Below are 27,350 nucleotides of genomic sequence, written 5' to 3'. Positions count from 1 at the left end.
AAGCAAGCTCCCTGAAATGACACAGAGAATCATTTCTCTATGAAAGATCAGGGCTAGCATCCAGGTTTTGCAAAGCCCAACTCAGTGTACTTTTCATTTCATCTTACATTGCTTAAGAAAGCCAGGCATGTAACAGGTACCATCCACTAGTGATCACTGAAGAGTACCTTGGCTAGCGGTGGGAGGTATAGAAGATGATGCGGGTTCACCAAGACAGTCCATTTGAGAAACTGCCATTCTGTCCCTTAGATGCTGAATGGAAAGCTTCTAGGGCCTATCTGTGTGCCTTATTCAGGGAGACTCATAAAGATCTGGAAAGTGTAAATGAACATGTTTTATGAGTAGAAATGGACCACAATTTAAAGATAGAAAGCCTGGGTTCTAGCCCCAGCTCTGCCATTAGCTGTGTGATCATAGATAAATTCTTTCCCCTCTTGAGGTTTGAGCATCACTGACTCTACAAAGAAGCAAATTGGTTCTGGAAGTGGATAGCAGTGATAGTTGCACAATATTGTAAATATACTTAATGCCACTGAATTGTGGGGTTAAAAATAGTTGAAATGGGGCCAGGCCTGGTGGCCCAAGTCTATAATCCCAGCACTTTGGGCGGCCGAGGCAGGCAGATCACTTGAGGTCAGGAGTTTGAGATCAGCCTGGCCAACATGGCAAAACCCCATCCCTACTAAAAATACAAAAATTGGCCAGGTGCTGTAGTGCATGCCTGTAATCCCAGCTACTTGGGAGGCTGAGGCAGGAGAATCGCTTGAACCCGGGAGGCAGAGGTCGCAGTGAGCCGAGATCACGCCACTGCACTCCAGCCTGGGCGACAGAGCAAGACTCTGTCTTTAAAAAAAAAAAAAAATTGAAATGGTAAATTACATGTTATACATATTTTACACAATGAAGTAAACAAAAAAGAAGTGGATTATACTAGATGACCTCCCCTGTGAGTTCCATGAGTCTGTGACATTTTAAAGGCTGAAACTAGAACCACAGAGCAGCATTTTGATCTCATGGGGACTCCAAGCTATTTTGTGGTTTTTCATACCTTCCTTACCCTACTCCAGATCCCATCAGCAGCAGACAGCTTAATGAGCTGCCTGCCCACTGTGTGGCAACTTACCATTAAAAACTCAGTATACTTTGGCTCCTCACTATTGGTAGAGGGAGTCCAATGACAGACACTTATAAGCAGACTTCTTACAGGTGAGATGTCACATACCTTGCTCTGTGATGCCATCTTCAGCCACAGTTGTTTTACATGCACTAAAGGCTATGCTCACCAGCTCATGGCTGTGCTCCATGCCAGTCAAGCTGCGGGGTAAGGGCAGGGTATAAGAATAGCCACAAGCTTGCTGAGGTGATAACTGCTCATATCCCAATAGAGTTGGGAAGTTTTCTATAACTGAAAGGTTAATTGTTTGTTTGATTTCACTTTTAAAACTAGTTCTATTAAATTCCCTTTCCACTGCCCCCACGAAATCCAGTAATTTGCTAAGTGAGCATTTGCTAAGAGGATGTGGTAAGTTTAGTTTTCAGCACTGGCCTTAGCTTCTTCAGTCATAGATTCATGGCGCCTTCATCCTAGAAGGGCTCTGGGAGATATCTAGTCCATCTCCCTCATATTGTAGGTGGAGGAACTGAGGCTCAGAGAAGGAAAAGAAGTTGTCAAGCGAGAATTGGCAGAGCCCAGCCTCACCACTGGCAGTTCAGTGAGTTTCCACCTCACTTGTATACTTAAGAAAGTGAATCTGTTTCGCCTATTGCCACTTTCTGTAAATCAGAGGAAATTCACAGGAGAAATCAGATGCTCAATTCATTTAATGTTTCCTTATCATTAGTCAGAAGTCATGTTAATTTGCAGAGCCAATTTGTCGACAGGGCATCATAGATTTCCTACTGGGAAAATAGCTTGTGTCTTTATAAGACAGGGCATCCTGAAAGCCTGCTGCAGCCTACTGTTTGATTAGGTAACTGCTTTGCATAAAGGATTGGCACTTTTTATTTGCCACCATTTAGTCTATTAACTGGAAAGACTGAGCCCCTTGATACCAAGGATGACTTGAGAAGAGAAACCTGGATAATAAAAATAACGTCCCATCCTTGATGGAATGAATCTTCTGTTTCCTATAGGGTTGCAGTTTCTAATTAAAATGTTGTTTTAATCAAAAGATTCCCTGTATTTTATGGCATTTTCTTGACTCTTTCTAAATTCCTTCCCATTTAATTATTATAATGAACATAATTAGTATGTGCTGTCAACCCTTCACTTTATTTACATTTTGTGTTAGATAATTAAATGTGGTCTGATGATTAAATTAACTCAAATGACTGATGATTTGACTGCCTGCATATTACTATATTGGGAATATGCACCTTTGCATACTTTTATTTAGCAACTGGCTTTTTCATTTGGAAAGGCCCCATAGATTGCAGATATCAGAGTTGGAGTTTCTTGTGATCCCTGAAAGGAAGGATCCCCTTGACCCCCCTACCCCCATCTAGCTCTCTCTAGTGAAGTCCATGCTGATCATGTAACTGTCTGCTCTGCACCACACCCTGCCAAAGGCTCCTGAAAGCTTCTGGGCGGATCAGAACAGGCAAGTAAGTTGGACAGCGAAACTCACGAAACTCGGTTCGGCCTGAGCTGCATGCCATGCATTTTCCAGCTCTTTTGTAACTCAGTGACTCAGTGAGAAACCCCAAACGTTAATTTGACTACAAATTCTGAAAATGAATCTGCTGTACTCACCTTGGGTGTTTCCTTGCTCACAGAAATAAGGAGTGGTTTCCTAGAGTCATTGTGTGTTAAGAGTGGCAGTTTTCCAGAATCCCATTCCAGCATTTAGAACTTGTAGAGGTGGCTTAATTTCCTGTTCAAACATTCTTACTTCGCTCTTTGCCTCAAAGGCAGATGGTCAGTCCTAGGTCACACCCACTTGGTAAACTCCCCTAGCCCCGTCCCAGTTCGTGAATGGAGGCTGCGGTGGTGGGCTCAGAGTGGAAACTCCAGCACTCAAGGCCTTTCTGTTCTCCCAGAGTTGGCAGCTTCTTCTTTAGCTGTCACACAAGCATTCAGCTTTCTGTATTTTCTTTCTTTGTGTGACAGATACGTTCCTTTCGTAAAATAGAAATACATCATGTCTAAGGAAGAGCCGGAGTTTCAGCAATGCAACCATTTTGGAACCAAGTTACTCTCAATATTATAGCACCAAAGAAAAAAATGTGGGGTTTTTTTCCAAAAGTAGAACAAAAATTCTTAATTAAAAATAATTTATACCTAAATATTTATTTTGAGACTTCTGATGAGTGAACTGGCTGACATAAGAATGGAGAAATTTGCCAGTTAGCAATTTTGGCCAATTGCATTAAAAGTTACCAACTTCACAGAATCCAAATAAAAGATACCTTTTATTTTCCTCGTTGTTTTAGTGAATTTTTCCACACAAGGGTAGTTCAAAGTGCCACATGCTCACACTAGATACAGTTTTTACTCCACAAACCTCTGAGAGTTCAGAAGGTACTCCTGGCTTGCCTGAGTGGCTGTGTTGCCAGGACATCAACTGAGGTAGGCAGCAGCCAGCCCGAGGAGCTGCTGCCAGGTCAGGAGTGTGCATGAACCTCAGTTATCCTTTGCTCAATTGAAAATCTTCTATTGGGGTATCAAATCAACACAAGAAAATGAGGCCAGAAGGAATCTTTTGTCAAAGTTTAATTCATGACCAGTTTTTCTGGGCTTGCCTTGGTCTTCAGCCACAGAGGGGGCGTTTGTAATAAAAATCACTTTGAGATAGACTGTGTAAAGGCTTAAGCTGTAATCACAGGGAACACCTCTCCTGAGATAGGAGATTTTATATAAGACCTTCATCAGTTACAGAAAGCCCATCTCAATGGAACAAACATTGGTACAGCAGTCAGGACTGCTGGTTCCTTTCACAGCTTTACAGCTGTTTGACCCTGGGTAAGTCACTGCCCTTCTCTGAGCTTTAGTTTCCTCTCTGTATAAAGAGTTAGCCTGGGTGCTCTGAAGAAGGCTTTCAGCTCTGATAGAGGAAGAATATATAATTATAAGATGAATTGGGAAGTCATGGCCAGACCAGCTGTCAGAACATGGTTCCCCATCTGTGGAGAACCTGTGAGAAACCTCTGCCTACAGGGTTCCTCTGTGGACCAAAACATGTAGAAGTACAGAGGATCCTCCCGCCTCAGAGTCTTAGGGCTGCCACTCAAAACACTGTTTTGACACCGCTGCCAAGGGGACTTTGGAGTATCAGTTTGGTTCTGGTCAGCTGCCAGCTCCCCTTCCCAAAGGGGCATGCCTGGTTCACCTGGACATACCTGACAGGTGATAAACCTCTTCTTGTCTGGAAGGCAGTGAAGGAGAATCTCCACTCACCACCTTGGGCTATAGAAGTGGGAGGGAAGGAGACCTCACACCCAAATAATTATTTTACGTATGGGCAACTGCTAAACTGAAAACACACCACAGAGATAACTCAGAGGTGCATTGAGATTGTGTTAGGAAAAGAAACTGGAAAATGGCTCAATGAATCAATGTGAACCTTTAATGGGCCTTAATTGGAACCTTATCCTACTATACTTAGAGCAGAGAGATGAAAGCAGAAGAAATCCGAGAGACCATTTATTTCACTTGAGAAAGCAGTAAACTGGAAACTCCAAAAAGATTTGATGACTATTATATTTTTATGATTAAATAAAATTGTCATAGACTAGTGCTGGAGAGCCCATAAATGTTCCGTGGAATGTATCCATGCTCTCTGGCAGCTATTAGGTTATGACCAGAAAACCTGTCAGCCCGTGCTCTGCATTTATTAACCCTTTTGTTCTCATACCACCCAAAAGCTCCATAGTAAGGAAAGTTTGTCCTCAGTTCTCACAGGAAAGGTCCAAACCCTACTTGGAACCTTTGAATTTTAAAGGTTCATCATTATTTTAAATTTTAAAGGACATCATTAAATGCTGTCCATTCATCTACCCACCTTCCTGTGCCTCCATGCACATATCCCGTTAGTCTATAATGGACATAATCTTTCCGGTAGTGTGTGTGTGTGTGTGTGTGTGTGTGTGTGTGTGTGTGTATGTGTGTATGTAAGTAATCAGTTCTCTTTTCTTAAATAAGCTAGATTAGAAAATCAGAATAGGTACTCATTGAGACTTTGGGGGTGGCATATTTTATGTGATGACTTTTTTCCTTTGTAAGAAAAAAATATTATAAGCGCCTTCTCTTTTTACCATGTTTAAATGTCGTACCTATGCAAGTATGGGCAGCATAGGATGCGTAAGTGCATGATTGCCCATAGTCCAGGATTATATTATGTCTGCAGGTTCACAGGCCTTCAGAGATCATCTATTCCAACTCCCCTCATTTCCAGAGAGGAGAAGGACTTACTCCAGGTCACTGGAACCAGGCCTCCTGATATATTATCCAGGGCTTTCTGTGACCAGCCTTCCTCCCATCCCCAGCCCCAATGGTAAAAGAGACACAGATAATGCAAATAGACAAAAAAAAAATCCAAAATAAAGTAGTTTCTCAAATTTATGATGATATGGTGAGTCTGTATAATTTACAAGGTCAGTGTTCTATAGATAGGGTTCTTTCTCAAATGTAAATTAAAATGGAAGCAGCACTTGCTGCCATCATCCCTGATTAGCTGTAGAGCCCATGACTTTTAGCCTAGCCAAGTCTTTGAGAAAATCTAGCCCAATTTTCTTGTGCTGTGTTTGAACAGAATTTAAAATATGCTTCATTTAAAAGGTAACTCTTCTCACAGAATAGACAACATGAAAGAAGGAAAAAGAGGCCCTAACACAGAAGACTGGAAGGTAACTCACTCTTGGAGAAATGCCAGTATTGTTAGCTTTTCATCCCTATGAACATTCATCACTCATTCCTTCTCTCATTTATCAACTGTTACAAAATGCCCACACTATGTCAAACCATGTACTAGGAGATGCAGAAATGAACACAACCCAAACCTTGTCCTTGTGACATCCACAGCCAGAGGCAGTGCCTTCAGTGCTGAGACTCATTCCTTCCTTCAGCAGACATTTATTGAGTGCCTGCAGTGTGCCAGGCACTGTTTCAGACATCCAGGATACAGTGGGAAGCAAAATCAACAAAGTCCCTGCCCTCAAGTTGCTGACATTCTCGGGGCTGGGGGAAATAATTAACAAACCTGGATCTATGCCAGAGGTTTGAGATGTAAAATGGCCTGGCAGGTTCAGGGGACTGCAAGCTGTTTATTCTAACTGGAGCTCAGGATGTAGGAGAAACAAGAGCTAAGACTAAAGAGGTAGGCAGGGTCCAGATCGGGAGGGACCCAAGAACTTGAGGGTTGATCTCCTCAGAGATGAGGAGTCCCTAAGTGTTACAAGCAGGAGAACGATATGCTCAGACTATGTCCCAAAGTCCCGGATATGGAGAATGGTAGGTGGGCATCAGACTTCCACACTGAAGCCCCAGGGCTGTAAACAAGCGTCCCTGGTTCTGAAGCATTATTCTCCCCTGCAGGAATGGAATGATGTTTGAGGAGGGGAAAAGCCTTTTTTGCATTCCTCTGCTGTTGGTACCCAGCACACAGCCTTTTCCCATAGGAAGCAGACAGCAGCTGGTCAGGGGCCATCTCACTCAGTTTCCCTGGAGGGACACAGCAAAACAGCCATTCACCCCTCACTACATGAGAAAAGCCCTTGTTTCTCTACAATCACCTGGTTTCCAAAGCCTATAAAAGGCCAAGCCCCCAACTACTGGCTTTTTAGCTTCTTCTGGTGATCCTGGCTACTTTCTTTCCTCTTTCCCTTCTCTCATCCCTCCTCGTCCTTGACACTTTGCTGGTGCTAGAGAGCAGTGGATCCCTGGGACCACCAGGAAGAAGGCTAGTGCTTAAAGGGCTACTTCCCACATGGTCTGCCAAGGTTGCTGTACTTAATCTCAGTTTGGAAATCATCTAATGGAAGAAGCAGATCTGGGAGGATGGGAATTTGTTTGCAGTGCTAGCCAAAGGACTCTTTGTGTTTCTCTGCTCTGATTTTGACTTGATTATGTATATGTATAGACTCTTCAAACTTTTCTCTTGTGATATTAAAATAAAGCCACTTCTGTACCCTCCCTACCCTAACCCCAAGGCATCAGATTAAGCAAGGTGTCTGTGTTTGGGGCATGCCGTATTCTTTATGACACATAGATGTCATTGGCCTCAAGGACCCTTTTGTCATATTGCTCCTAGACCTGGTCTCCAGGTGTGACAAACTTGGCAAGAGCAATGCGGACAGAGATGCTTGGCTCTTGCACTGGCCTAGCCTGGCCACTGCAGCTGCTGCCTTTTTACTATAGCATTGTAGCAGGACCAGTTTTGTGGAGAGGAATGCAGCAACTACTTTGTTTCTGCTCTGCTAGAAAAATATTCTTTGTTCCAGTGATTTACAAACTCTCTCTGCCGTCTTTTTTAATGAATTTAGATGTCTAGACACCTACTTTTGCCCCTGTTAAGGACACCTTGTCTCTGACAAGGGAAAAAGTAAAACAAGAATTCTTAGGCATAAAGAATTTGCCCTGGTGAAATTTAACTATTTGCGTTTCTGATTCCATGTACCACTCACCCTACCACACCAACCAATGGAACTGATTAGGCCTTAGGTTTTGACAGGTGCTTACAAAGCCAGCAGAAAGAAGCTGCTTCTGCCCCACCCTACCCCTCCTCTCTGTAGCACTGTGCCAAGAGGCTGTTGGATGAGTTAGGGTGCTGGCCAAAATACCCAGCTAACTGTTCTCACACATAGAAAGATGGTGTTATCTGAGTCCTTGAAGGCCCGGGATGGGTAGGCCCAGAGCTCTGGTGTGGTACGTACAGGCTCCCTGGAGTAAGGATTTGGTCCTCAGTCATTCATTCCCCAGATAGTTAATGAACACCTGTTGTTTTCCAGACACTGTGCTAGACACTGTGCCAAATACTAGGAATACAGCAGTGAATATAGGGTGCTTAACCACTATCCTTACAGAGCAGACAGCCTTGAGACTGTTGAAACCGGGGATTCATAGCAGTCTGTCTTTGCCTAAACAACTGCTCTGGTATCTGGAGCGGGGCCGTATGTGGTTCTGTCTTCTGGTCTGGCAGGCACAGTGCTGGGGTCCCAGTGACATAAGTGTTTAGAAACTTGTCAGAGGGCCTTCTGAGGAAAAAAACAACTAATAAAAATAACACAATATGGAGAGCTTTCTAAAACCACTGATGGAGTTCTCCTAAATAAGGAGAAAATGCAGGATCACTCTTAGGTCTTAGCAAAATCAGAAGAGGCAGAGTATAAGTAGGTAAAACAGAACTTGACCATTTTCTGTTTTGTTTCCTTGAATATAAGTGAGTTCTAAAGGGCTGGGAATTTTACTGTAGGACGTCCTGGGTTTATCTATTATGTACGTAGATTATATGAGAGAGAGAGAGAGCAAGGGCCGGGCACAGTGGCTCACACCTGTAATCCCAGCACTTTGGGAGGCCGAGGTGAGTAGATCACAAGGTCAAGAGTTTGAGACCAGCCTGGCCAACATGGTGAAACCCCATCTCTACTAAGAATAAAAAAATTAGCCAGGCATCGTGGCACATGCCTGTAATCCCAGCTGCTCAGGAGGCTGAGGCAGGAGAATTGCTTGAACCCGGCAGGCAGAGGTTGCAGTGAGCCAAGATCGCACCACTGCACTGCAGCCTGGGCAACAGAGCAAGACTCCATCTCGAAAAAAAAAAAAAAAGAGGGAGCAAGAAACTACTACAGACCTTTTTCTACTTTATTTTTATAATTTAGTGCCATGGTTTGGTATGGTCAGGGAGTAAACTATTCCATATAAGTGAATTTTTCAGATGACCAAATTTACCTGTAAAAAACAGTATGTGGGCTGAGCGCGGTGGCCCACACTTGTAATCTCAGCACTTTGGGAGGCTGAGGCAGGTGGATCACCTGAGATCAGGAGTTCGAGACCAGCCTGGTCAACATGGTGAAACCCTGTCTCTACTAAAAATACAAAAATTAACTGGGTATGGTGGTGGGTGTCTGTAGTCCCAACTACTCGAGAGGCTGAAGCAGGAGAATCACTTGAACCCGGGAGGTGGAGGTTGCAGTGAGCAGAGATTGCATCATTGCACTCCAGCCTAGGTGAAAACAGTGAAACTCCATCTAAAAAAAAAAAAGTGTTTAACATAACTTTCCAGTCCCTTTTACAATATTATGATGTCTCCTTCCATCTTAAACCAATTATGCTGAATATATTATGTATTTTTTGATGCCTTAAGAAATGAGTTCCTACTATGATGCTAAGGCACATTACTATTATTAGGTATGTGGAAGCAGATTTTTAAAGTGTAGCATGCTAAGTAAGGATAACTGGTTATAATTAATAAGATATTTTACTACAATACAGTAATGCTCTCTGAAGACCAACTGAAAAGGGTAGAGATACTTTTACACCAAATGATTCTAGGCAACTTTTTGAATTCTCATGTCTGCTTAAAATAATTTTAATTCTCACGCCTTCACTTACTAATATCAGCTGGTGCTTCTTCCTCTTGTCAATTTACTTAAACCAGCAGTGTCCTTTCTAATTGCTGATTTCAGTCTACTCTAGGCCAGAAAGCCCACTTTTATTAGACTTGCTTCTGAAATGTGACTTGGTAGATTGAGTTGGAGCTTGGAAGACTTTCTTATAAGTAACTGGCATGGATTTTGTGGAAAAACTGGGCACTCTGTGAAGGCAAGAATGTCTCTGATTTGTTCAGTATTCCATTCCCAGTGCCTCACACCATGCTTGGCTAGAGTAGATGCCCAGCAAATATTTGATGAATGGACTAATCTCTCTGCTCAAAGGCCTGCTTGCGTCTTTTCACGTTCTTGACTGAATTCCATGTGGTCACAGTTAGAGGAAAAGGTCCCTCTGGGTGAGGGAATCAGGCTGTTTTACATTTATACAACGTGATAGACTCTCCATGGGCCTTCCTAGCCACTCCTTGGAATTTTATGGAGCGAATGTGACAATTGTCATTTTACAAATGTGAAATCTGCAAACTCTCTCCAGGAGAATTTGCATTTTTAATCCAGATTCGTGACCAATCACTATGCCACCTCCACTTTCCTTTTTTTTTTTTTTTTAATTTAAATTTTGGGTAACACTATACACGTAATTCCAAGTATTAATATTACAAATATATTTGACATGATAGCATTTGTTTCAAAAATATAAGACCAGTTTTGCAAGGCACTCAAAACCTGTCAAGGCTGCTCTAGAAGGCATCCAAATAAATGGCCATCCTAAGACAGTACTAATTTGGAGTCATGTGTTCCAACAGTTCACTCCTGAGAATCTAGCCCCATCACCAACCCTTCCTCTCTTTCAAGTTCTTACATCTGATAATTTGAGACAAACCCTTGGCACAGCCAGCACATAACCAAGAACTGGTTATTTGATACCAAGCCAAGAAGAGTATAGGTTTTTGAAAAAAAGTCTTTTGTGTTAGTTAAATCTGTGTCAGTTGGTTTGTTTATTTGAATGGCAGTATGTCATCCTCATCTTCATCCGGGCTGGCAGAGCCATGCAAGAAGCTGGCTGGCAGCCAGTCATGGAGGTGATTTCAGGCCTAGTGACAGAGAGCCCTTCTGCCCAGGAAGGAGTGGTCTCATGAGTCCAGTGGCTGTAGATGGGCCTTTGAGGTGAGAAAGAATCCAGCATTCGGAATAAGAGATTGCTAAGCCCAGCTCCACTAATGACTAGCTGGAGGACCCGGGACAAGCTCTCTTGAACTTTCTGAGCATTAGTTTCCCCATTGTAAGAGTATAGTCATCCCTGTCTGACCATTTCAGAGTTTAGAGACTTGGATAATGTAGGTAGAGGGGCTTTATAGCCTACTGAGTACCATCTCTGCCAGTAACAGGTTTTCTGCTGTGTTAACTGAGGTTTTGGCAAAGCATTGTCCTAGAAGGCCTTGAATTCCTTCATACCAAGTGAAACACCAGTGTTGCCCATACCTGCAAAAGGAGGAGGCTTTTCCAGAACTCTTCTTATAACCAGACCAGGGATCCCTGAGTTGGTACCCAGGATCCTGAGGATTCTAATCCTAATTTCCTTCTAGGGTAAGAGACAGCTTATCACAAAATCTATTCTTCAAGGACTTGATGTGCAGACCTAAGGTGATGTAGACACCATTGAAGCCTTCAATCCAAAACATGCCATCTGTATTTCATGAGACAAGATGTGATATGATTCTCCCCCAAGGCAAGGCACCAATTAGTTTGTTAACTAGGGGCCCCCTGTCACTTTATTTCATTCATTCCAGTAACTTTGAGGCCCTCCTTCAGTGCCTAGCCCTCAGCAGAGCAATGGAAGATTCAGTACCAAAAACAGAGTTCCTGCCCTTCTGGAACTTGGGATTCAGCTACATACACTTAGTTATGTGACAGTTGCTACCATGTCTTTGGGTTGAAAAAGAAAGGCTGCCTTTGGCTGTGCTGCCTGGGAAGACTTCCTGGGCTTAAGGATTTCCTTAAGTGCTTCAAGGGAAGCTCATCCTTGCTCTCAATCAGGAACCCACAACACCAGCCTATTAGCTTTGGCTCTTCCTGCTCTGTTTTCAGGTTGACAAGTCTAACACAACAGCCTCAAAACACACACATGCACAGTAAGTTAAGCCACTGTTTCTTTGTACCACTTACCTGTATTTCTTGGATCATGCTTTTCCTGGATTTTCTTTTCAGAGCTGTCAGAATACATTTCCTACTCTGCCACTGCATGATCCTGGCTGGCAGCCCCATCACTGTTTGCACAGCTCTCTCATGCAGGCAGGGCCAGGGAGAGACCTCAGCAATGGCTTCCCACGTGGCATGAAACTTGCTGATGAGTCCCAGCCAGAGAGTGGGGCCTGCCTCTGCCAGACCCTGTGCTCTGAAGAGTAGTCCTTATGGAGAGATGGAGCTGGGCTGATGGGGAGGGGGGCAAGATGATGGAAAGCATTTAGGAAGCCTCACACTGGGAGGGGGCTTCAGGTCTAGCAGGAGAAGATTCAGAGCAGCAGAACTGGTCAGCTAACCAAACACTCACAGCTAACATTGTTCTGTACTTTATGGTCACAGACACTGTCTCACTGGATCCTCATCTAAATCCTGAAGGCTGCCATCTACCCTTATTTTATAAAGACTCTAAGGCTCAAATTAGTTAAGTGACTATAGCAGATCAGGGGGCAGGGCCAGACCTAGAGCCCGGGGCTGCCTAACACCAGGACTCTTGAGCTGTAGCTTCATGGCTTATGGCCACTGAGAGACAGTTGGCCCAGGAAAAGCCACCCAACTGACTCTGAAGTGCACCTGGTTAGAGATGGTAGCCTTTCTAATGGAACATAATTCTGGCTGAGGTTGATGAGAAATGATCAGGATTGTGCTATGGACTGAACTCTTTTACCAGAATTCATATGTTAAAGCCCTAACCTGCAGTGTAGTTGTATTTAGAGATAGGGCTTTTAGGAGGTAATTAAATGAGGTTGTAAGGGTGATGCCCTAATCCGATAGGACTGATGGCCTTATAAAAGGAAAGGAGAGATCTCGCTCTCTAAATGCACTCACCAAGGAGAGACCATGTGAGCACATAGCAAGAAGGCAGCTGTCTGCAAACCAGGAAGGCCCTCACCAACCCCACCATGCTGGTTCCCTGATATCAGACTTGCAGCCTCCAGAACTGTGGAAAATAAGTTTGTTGTTTAAGTGGCCCAGTCTATGGTATATTGTTATGGCAACCCAAGCCAACTAAGATAGTTTTGTATTGAATCTATAAACTTCTTCCCTCCACTGAAAATTCACGTACGGTTTCCAGGTGTCCACTAGCCTCTGCTTTGAAGACCAAAAGGGGAGCTATGCACCTACGGTCTTCTCTCCAGAGAATGATCAGGAATAGCTCCAAGGAAGCCTTGAAGTACTCTCTCTTGTGTTCTGTTTAGTCAAAGAGTTTCCATATGATTTGTCCCAAATTCAAAATGTAGGAATGTAATTTTCAGTGAGAAAGATTATATTTATTTACTGATTTATTTTTATGTGTGTCTTCCATGTTTTTTTTTTTTTTTTTTAAATAAACTAGGGGGTACAAGTGTATTTCTGTTACACGGACATATTGAATAGTGATGAAGTCTGGGCTTTTAGTGTAACAATCACCTGAATAGTATACATTGTACCCATCAGGTAATTTCTCATTCCTCACTCTCCTCCCACTTTCCCACCTTTCCCTCCCATTTCTGTTCTTTCACTCTCTATGTTCATGTGTACACAGTATTTAGCTCCCACTTACAGGCAAAAACATGTGGTATTTGACTTTCTGAATATTTCACTTAAGATGATGGCCTCCAGATCCATCCATGTTGCTGCAAAAGACATGATTTCATTTTTTATGGCTGAGTAGTATTTTATGGTGTATTTATATGTGCACATACATACCTCACTTTCTTTATCCAGTCATCTGTTGATGGACATTTAGGTTAGTCCATCTCTTTGCTATTGTGAATAGTGCTGTCATAAACATACAAGTGTGAGTATCCTTTTTATATGATGATTTATTTTCCTTTGGGTAGATATCCAGTTGGTAGTTCTATTTTTGGTTGAGAAACCTCCATACTGTTTTCCATAGAAGTTGTACTAATTTACATTCCCACCAACAGCGTATAAGCATTCTTTTCTCTGTATCCTCGCCAACATCTGTTATTCTTTGACTTTTTAATAATAGCCATTCTGATTGGTGTAAGATGGTATCTCATCGTGGTTTTAATTTGCATTCATCTGATGATTAGTGATGTTGAGCATTTTTTCATATGCTTGTTGGCCATTTGTATGTCAAAAAGAATATATTTAAAGATCCAGCATTTTGGGTCATATTCTCATTCTTAATTGGGTACTTGGTGACACCGGTGTATACACTTTGTGAAAATTGAGCTTATTCACCTAAGCGAGGTAGGTGAGTGGCCATAGGGGTGTGTGTGTGTGTGTGTGTGTGTGTGTGTGTGTGTGTGTGTGTGATGTCAATAAAAAGGTTACTTCTTTTTAAATTCACCACCTTAAAACCCAGAGCAATGGAGCAATTTGCCCAGGGTCACAAAGCCAGTTGGTACATAAATAAAAGAACCCAGATCTCCTAGCTCTTTAGTTAGCACCTATTTAAGAATCACATCCAAGAACAAGGTTCCATTTCAATGTCTTTTGATCTGAATGTTGTTGGAAATTCCACTGATTTCCTCAGAGCCCTACTCTGCATCTGAAGGTGGGCATCATATTTGAAAGACTGCTTCTCATTATTATTGAGGCCATGCATGCTCCCTACTTGCTCTCTCTAGCTGATGAGTGTGGCCACCAAAGAAATCTACAGGTAGTCCATTCCCTGCCATTGGTGCAGTGCTTAGGAAGGAGGCTCTGTGGGAAGCCCCTTTATGTTTGTGTTGGCCTTGTGCACTCTGAAAGATGAGGTAGGTGGCTGGCCAGGCTCACGATGGTGCCTGCCTGCCTTAGGACTTATGGGCAGCCCTTTGTCTGGACAAAGGTGACAGGCCAACAGTTATTGACTTAGTAACAGCTCCATCAGTAAGGCAAATGGAGAGAACACCATAGTGTAAATCTGAGATGTCTCTTAATTATGCATATTTTGTTCATTGAGCAAGACTCTCATATCCCATGATGACTCCACTGACTTTGGAAAGCTCAAGCAGTCCAAGTGACATTTTACCACCCAAGGCCCAAGAGTGAATGGTGGCATGAAATAAAACTGAGCCCTGCTGTCATCTCCACATCTTTCAAAAAGCCCCTAAGACAACCCTACTCAAAACCCTGATCATTAAGGTCAGGCTGTTTTCATTCCCAGTCCTGCCCCCTGCCCCAAAGGGTAGTGCTTAGTCCAATTCAGCTGACGGTTCATCTGTGCTCATGACATCAGACTGCCACCCTCTGTGCCACAAGCCCACCTGAATTAGCCCACTGAGTGTTAGTGCTGTGGGCTGGCCCCTTCCTGAACCTCCTGATCCTGTCTCCACAATGTCTAAAATGTTGGAAAGACAGCATAGACTAGATGTCCCATTCTGGCTCATAACCAAGCCATGGGGTGGTAGGGTTGGGGGTTCTCATCAGTCCTAGTAGATTCCTTACCTGTAGCCTGGTTAAGTCCTGTCATAGGTGGTCCAATGGGTAAAGCTCCTTAGAACTCCAAGGTAACCAAACTGCCTACATCCATTTGCACCTTCTGCAGTCCAGGGATTTAAAAGTAATGGCTTCTGGCAAGTCATCTCACTGCACTGCTGGTCATCTCTGTAAACTCCCTCTGTAAATGGCGGCTGATAACTAGCTCTGTTCCTTGAGGGAACCAACAGGTCCCTAAGGGGCTCTGCCTCACCCCAGTGAGGTTCAGGAGCCCAAATGGAGTAACTTCCAGTTAAGCTCTTCATGTTCTGTGCTGATATGCCAGGCACCAGGAGTTGTCTGTAACATTGTACCTGCGCCAGCCAGACTGGCCAGTGTAACATCTTTTCAATTAGCAAATCTTCCAATAATAGCGTTTTAACAGTGAAGTTCTAAAGAAAAAACTTGTTCTTAATTTTTGTCCAAGGAGGGAAAAAAAAGAAGACTTCTAATAATCATACCATCATAAATTCTAATGTGGTGAACATTTGGCTGTGTTACAAAATTTGTAGCTAATAGTTAAAATAAAGATTTAAGTAAATGCCTTTATCAATAAAGTAAATGATAGGGCATATTCTTCTCAGCCAGAGTCAGAAATGGCAGCACATAGCCATGTGCTGAATTGTCACACAGTGCAAGTCTTTAAAATTCCTTCTGGATTTTAAGGTATTAACAAGTCCCTATCAACAGTCTCTAAAGGCTTTTGATGTCATTTTAGCTATTGAATGAAAATATGTGAACTATTACTTTGTTGATTTTGTTCTTAAACTAAACTGCATTATCATCTGAGAGTGTGTTCTTAAAGTATTGTTAAAAGTACTTTGAAAACTTGTAAATCCCTGTAATTTATGTTTCTCCTGCCTCTGCTGTTTCATTCTGTCCTTCTGGTTTTAATTTGAATGTAGTCCTGTCTGGGTGTGTACCTGTAAAATTGTGTTTTTCCAAGTACAATTTACAGTTCTGACCTCAGGTTTACAGTGTTCCTAACCTTCTAGGAGCTTCCTCGTATACCACGAAGCGGGCTTTGGGTCACCCAGCCCTCTCATATTAGAACTGTCTAATCAAGGTTACCTGAAACAGGTCTAATTTTGACATTTCTTAGTTTATCATGGAGGCCTAGGGAGTAAATTAAGACGGCTTCCCTGCAAGCCCATTCGTTGCATTGCCCTATTTCCTTCAATGTACACAGTTGTAAACTTAGACTGCTTCAAGACAACAGTCTCATTTATCTAAACAATTCTCCTTTTAGACTCAGTGGCACTGATGGAAACAAAGCAAAGAAATATAGATTGGAGGAAGGGTCTTTTGGAGCCTATAACTTTTTTTGAAACTGTTCCCATTTTCCTTAGAATTACCTTCTTTCTTGGACCTGCCTGCATACAGAATAGATCTGTCTGCATTGAGTGTATTCAGTGAGCTAAGCTAGGGGAAGACTGCAGTGGGCAGGGCCTTACTTTCTTGCGAGTGAGCTCTTTGCAGGTTTTAGGGAATATGATTACTCTGCTTTAAGGGGGCGTGGGGAGCACTTTGTTAAAGCAATGTGCATTCTGAATCTATTTCATAGGCGTCCTTACTCCATGGCAGCTACACTTTTCATCGTGGATTATAATAACTTTTCAATGAGTGCAAAACTTTCAGGATCTTTTCCTTAAGTTGGGAAATGAGATTTTTTTTTTTTCTCCTCTTTTCAAGTATCACTTAAGCTCTGGTATGGAGTTAGGAGTCTTTTTCTTTACGCCCCTTCAGCATGTTTTCCATGGTTCTAGCCGACACTGTGCAGGCGGGTGAGGGACAAGCTGGGGCGTTTTGGCAGCTGACCTGGGCCGCTCCTCCATTTCAGGTGATCGTGCAGTCCGGCCGCCACCCCACAGTGCTGCAGAAGCTCTGCCAGTTGCCCTTCCAGTATTTCAGTGACCCACGGCTGATCAAAGTACTGTTCCCTTCACTTATCGCTGCTTGTTACAACAACCATCAGAACAAGATCATTCTGGAGCAAGAGATGAGCTGTGTTTTACTGGCCACTTTCATTCAGGTACCTTCTACATTATACCTAATTGTCTAGCTTTATGTGTAAACTAATGTGACAGAAATGTAAAAGTAAGCCAGCTGTTTATTTCTGCCTTCCATACTACCTTTTAAAATCTTCACATATTTATGTGCTCCAAAATTAATTTCTAAAATATCAGCATAGTTTCTGAAATATTACTGGAACTGCGATTGGGTGTTGTATAATTTCTACTTGGAGGATTTCAAAGAAAGGATACTTTTCCAGTTCCTGAGTACGGTAACCCGTATTCAGGAAATGTTTTTGAAAGACTGCCAGACTTCTTTAAGGCTGTAACTATCGTATTTATCTTGCTTTTATTCTAACTATAGGAAATAGATAATTGCTGAAGAAAGATGAATTAAAATTAGTTTATTTGTACATTTTTAAATAAATATGATTTTCATATATGTGTAAAATAAAAACCTGTTATATTGATTTTTTTAATGTAAAACAACTTTTAAGTACAGTCTTATATTTTAAATTCTGTAGGGCTAGAATCAGAATTAGTGCCATAGCAAACTACTGTTTCCACATCTAAATTAACTCAGCTGAAAAACCAAGTTGACTATGCTTTAACATTTGCTACTAACTCATCCTTTGAATTTCTTTTTGTCATTGTAGAGCATTATTTGCTGAAAATCTCCCATTTCTTTCAAATGTTCCACCATAAGATGTGTTTTTGCTCCATGACACACATGTGATGAGTAGACAGTACTTTCTGGTCTTCAGAATAATGAAACAGAAAGCAGAGTTCTGTATTAGTATTCTTCCATATTCTGGTGAATATACATCTATCGCTGTCAAAAGGATATGGTAGTGCCCAGCTGGCTGGGAACTAGAGGATAGCTAAGGAGTTCTCCGAGCCCTCTTCATCTTAGACAACATTTCAAAGTTTATGTTTTCCAAACCATCCTGTATTAGATAATTAATAAATGCAACTAGATCAATTATGTTAGAAAAGTTTTGTTTTTGGCTTAATTGTTCTACTTGAATCTACTTTATTTTCTGAAAAAAAAGTTAGATATTTAGATCTACAAATATGGATTTCAAAAACTGTCTTATAGTTAATATCTTAAGAAAATTTTACAGTATATAACATCATATCAACACTTAGGATTCTTCATATATTTTTAGAGCCTTAGGATTAAATTAAATAGAAAATACATTATGGGCCAGGTGTGGTGGCTCACATCTGTAATCCCAGCACTTTGGGAGGCCGGGGTGAGCAGATCACTTGAGGTCAGGAGTTTGAGACCAGCCTGGCCAACATAGTAAAACCCCATCTCTGTGGGCACCTATAATCCCAGCTACTCGGGAGGCTGAGTCAGGAGAGTAGCTTGAACTTGGGAGGCAGAGGTTGCAGTGAGCCAAGATCATGCCACTGAACTTCAAGCTGGGTGACAGAGCGAGACTCCGTCAAAAAAAAAAGAAAAGACAAATACATTATGGATAATTTTAAGAGTGTGCTCTTTCTAAATTCAGATTATTCATTCTTTTATTGAACAGTTAATTTTTGAGTGTGTAAGGTGTGCTGGGCACTGCTCTAGGCACTGCAAATACAGCAACAAATAAAACAGATAAAAATTCCTGCCTTCACAGATCTTTCATTAAAGTGGAGAAGAGTCAAGCAAAAGACAAAAAAAAAATTAGTAAAACAAATAGTATGTCAGATACTATGCAAAGTGCTATGGCAATAAGCGCTGTGGAGAAAAGGCAGGAAAAGTAGCTAGGGACTTCAGGGAGATGATGCACAGGTTTTTATGATGTGGGCAGAGAGGCCTCAACAAAGACAGTGATGTTTGAGCGAAACCAATTTCACATGTGTATCAGCTTAGTTCCTTATGTTTTCAACTGCATAGACAATGACTTATAATGATACAAATGATATCAGGATCTAAAGATTATATATATTTCTTGTGTTTATCTGATATTGATCACAAAGTACTAAGTCTACCTTTCTCTATTACCAAAAAAATCTGTAACACATAAATTTTGTAAATGCTAAAAAAATTTCTTATATTGTTTATTTCAGATAGCATATTAGACTTGTGGAGTTAAATCAAGTTTTTTTTTCTATAAATAATTGTGTTCAAGAGAATGAATATAGATAGGATTTTAGTTTATAACGTGGTTCCTCAAGGTCTCTATGTGTTACATTGTAACTGAGTTACTAGAAAATAATATTAAAATAGCAGCTGGTTGTCTTAGGTTTCTGAAGATTTACATATTTTATATTACATTTTTCATTTTCCATCTACGTGCAAAATTACCAGACCTTAAGATTTAGCTGCAGAATACATAGGGCTTTTATATTTGTACTTTTTAAAAAAATGATTAAAATCTGTTGATATTTTAAGATAGTAAATTTGGCTTAAATTTTAGTTTATTAGATTAAAAAGTTGTAATTTCCAAAGTAGGCAGCAAGTTGTCCCCTGGTGATAATTTAGCAAGATGTAAGTCTTTACTATTTGGTTTAAATTTATGAGAACCTGGACTACGTAACATCAGTTTCTTCAGCTTTTATATTTGGGCCCCAAAATATTCATACAAAAGTGGTTGCATGAATCAGAAGTATATTTAAAGCCACCCTTAGTGAAATTCTCTGTTCATAGCATTGATAGAAAAACACTTTTCTCTCCTCATACAGGATTTGGCACAGACTCCAGGTCAAGCAGAAAACCAGCCTTACCAACCCAAAGGTATGTCTCTATTGAAATTAAATTTCATGTGTTTGTTAGCCAAATGGACATCTTTCTTATCCTTTCCTCTGCAACTGTTACATTATATGTACAATTTTATACATAACCTAAAAATATTTGAGATTCAGATACCAAGTATATTTCAGTAAGTAAAGAAATCAATTTTGTCATGAAGCATGAATGCATCCAAATATGTATAGAAATCTATGGGAGTAAAAGAAAAGCACAAATATCTTTGTATAATTTATAATCATTTCATGCAAGATATATTAAAGGTGAATAATTACTAAAGAGCTGCTTTGTAATACAGGAGCCAGATCATTAATACTGGCCCACATTTCTCACATAAATGCTGAAATCACATAGGTTTGGTTCCTTATCCATGTTCAGAATAAAGTTATCAGTAATAGTAGCCCACAATTTCCCCCTAAGTTCAAGTAGTTGAGCTTTTGTTTTGAAAATAATTGTTTTACGTAGAGAAAAAGTCATCTAATTGGCAAAGTCCAGGGCAAAAGATTTACAAGTTTTGTTTTTTTTTTCCTATAGCATTCCTGCTGGGGTGTTTGCTGTGATCAGAGTTAGAGATTTAGAATTTTTACCGCATTTTTACTTTTTTAAATATTCTGCTACCCAGACTGTAATTGAGAAGTACAAGTTGCTCTTTGGCTGTTATGACAGCATCTCTGATGAATGAGACCCTAATCCAGATCTTCTTCAATTCTTCCATTAGTTTGATAGTCTTTAAAGTGGCCATTTAGAGGTACACCCCCAGCAGGACCCTTTAGGGCACCCACGAAGAAACCCTTACTTGGTGGGGGTGGGGTTGTTACCTTGGACTCTTTCACACACACACACACACACACACACACACACAAAGTCCTCTACAGTGGACAGGTGTTGAAAAGTGCACAGAATAAAATATAACTAAAGCTATTACAATATCATGAAAAAAAAAAAAGACGTTTTATTGACTCAGGCACCCAGAAAAGTTAAACAGAAAGCTATGCAACTTTTCAGAAATTCAAGTCAACATCCTTGTCGGTACCATCTGTCTGAGCAAGAATTAGTCTGCAAGTTCAGTTCTGCCCTGACCCAGTCACAGCCCTTTTGTTTGTTTTGTTTTGTTTTAACTACTGGAGGATACTTGAGAGAAATCAGCAAAATGTGTTACTGTTCTTACAAAACAATTTCATTTTGAATAAATTAAAATGCTTAGAAAAATCTAATGTATTTATTTTCAATTGTACAGCAGTTTTGTTTTGTTTTGTTTGCCAATAAGAAGTATAGGCATTTTTTTCTTACTCTTTCTCCTGATCATAAAGATGAGTCACAATTTGTTACATTATCTGGAAGACACAGTTCCAGAAGCTGCCTCTGTCTGCTTGGTGGACTGAGGCCTGTGGAAGTCTCAACCTTCTTTCTTTTCCAAGGGACCATCTTCCCTGATTTTCATGCTTTCCCCAGTTACAGTAGGCTTAACCCACAGAACACAAAAGGGGAATTGGTCTCTCCTTTGCTCAGAAGGGGTCATCACTATGTTAATGACAGCTCATAATATGTTGCTTGATTTTTTTTTTTAAATGATGATGCCTCACTAAGTTGCCAGTTTGCACCTTGGATATTTGCTCCCCTTTTGCCTAGATTAAGTCCTCATAAAATGTCTCAAGATATTTTGAGTTCATTGTCCAGGTAAACCTTTAAGTATAAAAGCAGCTCTTGGTAATACCACATTCCTATTGCCCAGGAAGAATTTTGGTCTTCAAATACCTACTGCCTGTCTAGCTGCGACTGTTTACTTTACCTACGTCACTGGCCAGTAAAGCTCCTATCATTCATTCCTACTGCTTTGTTAGATAGGCAGTGCCATATTTGAATAATTTTAAAGACATCCTTAAACTACATTCATGTTTTAAATTAAATAGACTTTCAGAAAACGTCATCATTTACATACAGTTTTCCCCTTTCATGGCTGACTTAAGGATAGAATATAGGACTGTCATTTTAGTTTGTTCTTTTTTTTTTTTTTTTTGAGACAGGGTCTCTCTATGTTGCCTATCCTGGAGTGCAATGGCTACTCACAGGTGCGATCATAGCAAACTATAGCCTCTTAACTCCTGGGCTCAAGCATTCCCCCGACTTCAGCCTTCCAAATAGCTGGGACTACAGGCGTGCACCACTGTGCTTGCCTCGTTGCTAATTTTTTTCTCATTGTGGAGTCCAAAAACATCTTTTTTTGTAATTTATATAGGGGTTAATGTCTGAATATGTTAAAGTACAAACTGGATTGTGGTTAAAATACATGTCATATATTTTATACTACAGATAGATTGATACACATAGATCAGTCACCTTATTTACCTAAAATGTGTCATGGTTTATTTGAAGTGGATATCTCCATTTTATACTCAGATATCAAAATAAGTTTAATTTATGAATCTTCAAAGAATTTAACCCTCTTTTATTTAACTTGTTTCTCTTTTTTCCCCTCTCAGGGAAATGCCTTGGTTCCCAAGACTATCTTGAGCTGGCTAACAGATTTCCTCAGCAGGCCTGGGAAGAAGCTCGACAGTTTTTCTTGAAAAAAGAGAAAAAATAAATGTTTTGGTTGATTCTGTATTTGAGTACCCTTGTTAATATTTTAAATTGTTCAAACAAACATTCTAATTGTTCCTTAAGAACTCATTTTCACATGTTTATACTCTCCCCACACTGTAGATATGGCATGTACTTTACACTATTTATAATGACTGTAGATACTTTAATGTTCTACTTGCTAATTTTGGAAGTTGAGTTTATTTCATTTATGCAGAATATCTTGGAGTTTGGTAACTTCCATCTTATGATAATATATACTTTGCATTTGTAATATGGGTGAAAGTAGACATAAAATTAGCAAGTCTGTTTTGTTCTTGTAATAAAATAACTTATTCTGTTTTCATTGTTGACTTTTCATGTTAAGGAAATACGAATCTGAAAGAAAAATGTTAACTCCAGCTCTTGAATTATCTTAAATAAAGACTTAATTAAAGTTTACCTGACCTAAATTTAACTTTTTAAGGTCTACGGTAAAGATATTTGCAACACTTTTACATTCTGACTACATAATATGTTTGGGAGCTATTGAAATCAACTTAGGGCATTGTATTCATTGGTCTGCCCGAACTCTCCTAGCAGATAATCCTGAGAAACTCTCTTGGCATTGCCGAGCTGAAATTATTCTCCTAAGTAAAAATTAGTGATAAAAAAGATGCGTCCTAGTGAATCACCCTAGAGTATTTTCTCACATGGTTGTGAAATGCAGCAACGCTGAAGTAAAAGTCACACAGAAGGTCGCGATGGTTCTGAATGAGTTTCACATAACTCCTGTGCACCTCTCAGTGTCTCCCTGGAGATGTTGACCTTTTCATGTCTTGTTCTTATCGTTTCTACACTAAGCCGATGGTCAGTGCTAAGCCGTTCACTGAGTGACATCAGTAGTAATTTCTGTCAGATAATGATCAAACATTACCAAGAAAAAAGATCTGGTTGAGGAAAAAGATCTGAAAATGTATTCGACTCCGCACTACGGAGCGGGGAGGGACTGGAAAATACAGAAGTTTTATGTTTTTCAAAAGCAAACTTACCCACCTAGCGTTCTGGACCCTTCTTTTTGGGGCCTCACAGAGCTGCCGGGTTACATATTTGCTCTTTTTTACTTCTTTGCAAACAGAAAATTAAAAGGTATGATTTAAAAGAAAAAAAAAGCGAGCTCCTCCCTGTGCGATCGGCGCCCTCGCCGCCGCGGGACCCTGGCGTCTCCGGGGCTCAGCCCAGCCGAGCCCCCACCCCGCGGGTCTCCAGCGCAGCGCTCCGGCTCGAGGGCGGGGACCGGCAGCTCCAAGCCAGAGGGACAGGCTCTAGGGTCACCCCTCCCGCCTCGCGTGGAGACTCCGCCGCCGGGCACCGGAGAGCGGGACCCAGGACTCCAGCCGCCGGCCGCGGGTGCTCAGCAACTCCCGGAGCCGCAGGGCGGGGCTGAGCTCCGCGCCTGCAAGGCCGAGGGGTAGCCCCTGGCGCCCCCAGTGCTCCTCCCGGGCGGGGCTGCCGCGGGTCCAGCGAGCGGCCCCGGGGGACGGAGGCAGGTGTCGGCCGTAGGCTCCTTCCACACCAGGGATAGGAGTTCCCAAAGCTCGCTGGCCCCGCGCTCTCGGACGCAGGATCCTTGCAGCTGAAAGGAATCATCAAGTATTTATAAGATTTCCTGCAAGACGCTTCACAATAGAATATACTTATCTGGTCGGAAATTTGCCAAAAGCCATAAATAATTGAGACAGCTGTGACTAACCATACCAGAATTCTCAATTAAACATTTAATTGCACGGTCTCATTGCCCCCTCGTCCCGGAGAGGAGGAGGAGTAAGAAGCAAACCCAGGCCCCACCCAGCCCGGAGTCTGCGCGGCTCGGGCCAGGGAGCGCCCCGGTGCCTCCCGGCGCACGCGGTTCTTGGGGGTCTCGAGTTCGCTGCTTTCGGGCCCCGCGGCCCGGTCCGGGCGATTTAAGCTCCAGCTCCCCGGGCTTTTACGGCTTCTAAACTCTCCGGGGCTCGGGGGAACGCAACGCCCAGGTGAGCGCGGCCGCGTCTGGTTGCAGCTCGCGGGGACGCAGTGCCGCCACAGGTTGCTTTCTTCCGGGGCGAGGGCCGCCCCCCGGCTCTCCAGAGGCTGAGGGGCCGCAGCGGAGACCGCTGGGCGGAGGCGAAAGGCCTCTGCTGGGCCCAGCCTGTGAAGTTGACAGTTGCGACTGGGCGTTTTTGGAGTGAAAGCGACAACTTCGCCCGGGCTTTACAGCCCAGAATTTGGGTCAGGTAGGAGAGGCTGCTCAAGGCCCGGGAGCAGCGACGTTTGAACGCTCAGCGGCGTTGCCCAAGCCAATTCCCCGCAGCGGCAGCGGCTCCTCCCTTCCCCCGGGGCTCTGCGGGGCACGCCGCCCCAGACTCGCAACTGTACGTCGGAGCCGCAGCTTCGGGCCGGGCCACTCTCCTGCCCTCCAGACGCCAGCAGTCGCGAGGCTGGGACCTCGAACCCTGAACCTGGCCCCGGGGAGCCTCGGTCCTGACCGCGGCCTTCCTGGGTTATTTCTTCCAGGGCTCTTTGCCACGTTCTGGAAAGTCGCATTGCGTCTCGATAATCTGGAAAGAAATTACTCCTCACAATCCCCTATTCTTCCACTTCCTCTTCCCTGCTCCCTCCCGCCTCCCTCCCGCCTCCCTCCCCCACGCCCGAACACGAGGATCTCCGGTCAGCTACTCTCAAACCACGCCTTAACTTAAACACGCTCTTTGCCAATGGGGAACCGGCCTTCCTGAGCTCCTGCCGGCCCCTGGGCTCACGCCTTGACCCACTCCCCCGCTGGCTCCGACCTTCTGGACCAGGAGGTACCGAGACGGATGGCTGGATTCACCTTGCACTCCCGCCTCTCTGGCTGGATTGTTGCTGGGGCCCCAGATGTGCTTTATACATTGAGCCTCTCCCTACCCAACTCCACATCTGGATCCCAATGGAGTATTTCCTTGTGCCCTTTCTTGCTCTCATTACTACTCTCAACCTAGCTCTATTCATCTGCATCTTTCATGCACAGTCTCCATCAACAAGGTGCTAGTCTGTACTTGGCCACACAATCCTCGTAACTGCACTGAATCCCAGTATTTTCAAGAAAGTTTACTTTTACATCAATCAGACCCCGATTTAAAAGCCTCTAATCTTTCCCGCATCAGCTTAATAAACTCTGAATTTCCTGCTTTTATCACCACTCCACTGGGAACTTCTCTGCAAATAGTTATTCATCCATTGTTTCTCTCTCTAGCATGCTGCTGTTTGGCTAGTTCTCTTGCTCTCTTTGGTGAACACCCATGAGAAGGCACAGCTAACTAAATGTGTGGCCATCTATGTCCTCCCCTAGGCAGAAGAGATAGAACCTGAAATTTTCTAGAGAACAATCTTACACAATACCCATTTAAACCCTGTATTTGCAGCTCTGACAAAATTGAGCTTTGTTATTCCATATTCAAAACATAAAGCCTGATTTCTGTTCCACAATCCATTAAATATTAAAGTTTGTTGGGAATACTGCCACAAGGACTCTGAATTTCCCAGAATTATGCAGTCTTTCAATATGTATTAAATTTTGTGTGAAAACTTATAGCCATAAACTTTCTATCTCTGGGAATCCCTTTCCTGCCTCAATTGCATAGAGCTATCCAAATTAACAGTTAAGTCTTCTGAGAAAATCGTATTCTAAAGTGAATCTAGCTAAATAATTCCCACTTTCCACCTATGGCCTTTTACTGAATTGAGTTTTTACTATGCAATTGGGTATCTCATGTTAAAAGTTCAGTAAGTATAAAATACAACACTTGTAATTGTTACAGGTAATTTAATTTATGGGGAAATCCCTACTGTATTACAGAAGATGTTTAAAGATGACTTGGGAACCAGTAAAACTGATATTTATTAATGTAACTAACCAAGCGTAGATGTGACACCTCACTAGGGACCACTGTAGTAAGGCTTCAGAGTTGAATCTTTTCCTTGGAAACCCACATAGAAAACGATGCACCCCTTTGGGTGGGTAGCAACTATAGAAGAGAAAAGCTTGTAATGTTTTGTACAGTGATACAGAGAGATGCAGGAATCTTAACACACAATAACCACTTTTATCTAGGTAACTTCCCAATATTCAAAAAAGACAGACACAATCATATAAATAACAAAAAGAGAAATTTGATTTTTGATTCATGGATGATGGGGAAAGATAACTAATTAGATGTTAAGAGATAACTAATATAGACGTTTCCATTCATAGCGTTAAAACGCTGCAATCTGTCAAAAGCAAAAATTCAGAACTAATTAACCATTAATGAAATTTTTTATTCAATAATCTGTTATTTCCTTTTAAAAAAATGAGAAAACCCAAATATTCTGGATAAATCAAAAGTTTCTGACAGATTTATTCGAAGTTTTAGCCCCCTATCTAATGGCCAGCCAGAAGGTAAAAGGAGAAATCTGTATTTCTGTTTGGGAAGGAATGGTCTAAGTTAAAGGAAGGAAGCCTCAAAGAACCCAGACCAGATTATTAAAGCCATTTCTGGGCACTTGAGAGGTAAAGCTGGTCCTCATTAACTCTGCATATCTCTTCCCTTATCTCTTAAGTTCGCAGCACCATTTCCTATATTCCAAAGAAGGGGAATGTTCCCTTTAATATTTGTGCTAGCATCACCTTGACATTCAGGAAGTAAAATGTAAATGCAGCTCCATTTTCCCACCTCCCATTTTCTTTCAGTAACTGCCAGCAAGCCTTCCATCATCTGCAAGTGGGGTGGGAGGAGTGTGAAGGAATTCCGCCAAAAGCGCTGCTGAAAACCCACAGTGGC

General features: G+C 42.1%; 1 protein-coding gene across 8 annotated transcripts in view; it reads left to right on the top strand.

Moving 5' to 3' along the window:
* SCAPER (S-phase cyclin A associated protein in the ER) overlaps positions 1-22,974 on the top strand; it is a 562,100-nt gene extending 539,126 nt beyond the window's left edge. For all 8 annotated transcript variants that reach the window (XM_030814840.1, XM_030814838.1, XM_030814836.1 and 5 more), the window contains 3 exons: positions 17,036-17,227; positions 19,890-19,941; positions 22,434-22,974. In XM_030814840.1, coding sequence (XP_030670700.1) covers positions 17,036-17,227; positions 19,890-19,941; positions 22,434-22,537 — 348 coding nt within the window. In that variant the 3' untranslated portion in view covers positions 22,538-22,974. The remainder of the gene's footprint in view (positions 1-17,035; positions 17,228-19,889; positions 19,942-22,433) is intronic.
* Positions 22,975-27,350: the final 4,376 nt, after the last annotated feature.

Source organism: Nomascus leucogenys, chromosome 6 (genome assembly GCF_006542625.1).
Source record: "Nomascus leucogenys isolate Asia chromosome 6, Asia_NLE_v1, whole genome shotgun sequence".
NCBI classification, from domain to species: Eukaryota; Metazoa; Chordata; class Mammalia; order Primates; family Hylobatidae; genus Nomascus; species Nomascus leucogenys.
This window is presented reverse-complemented; position numbering and strand designations above follow the sequence as displayed.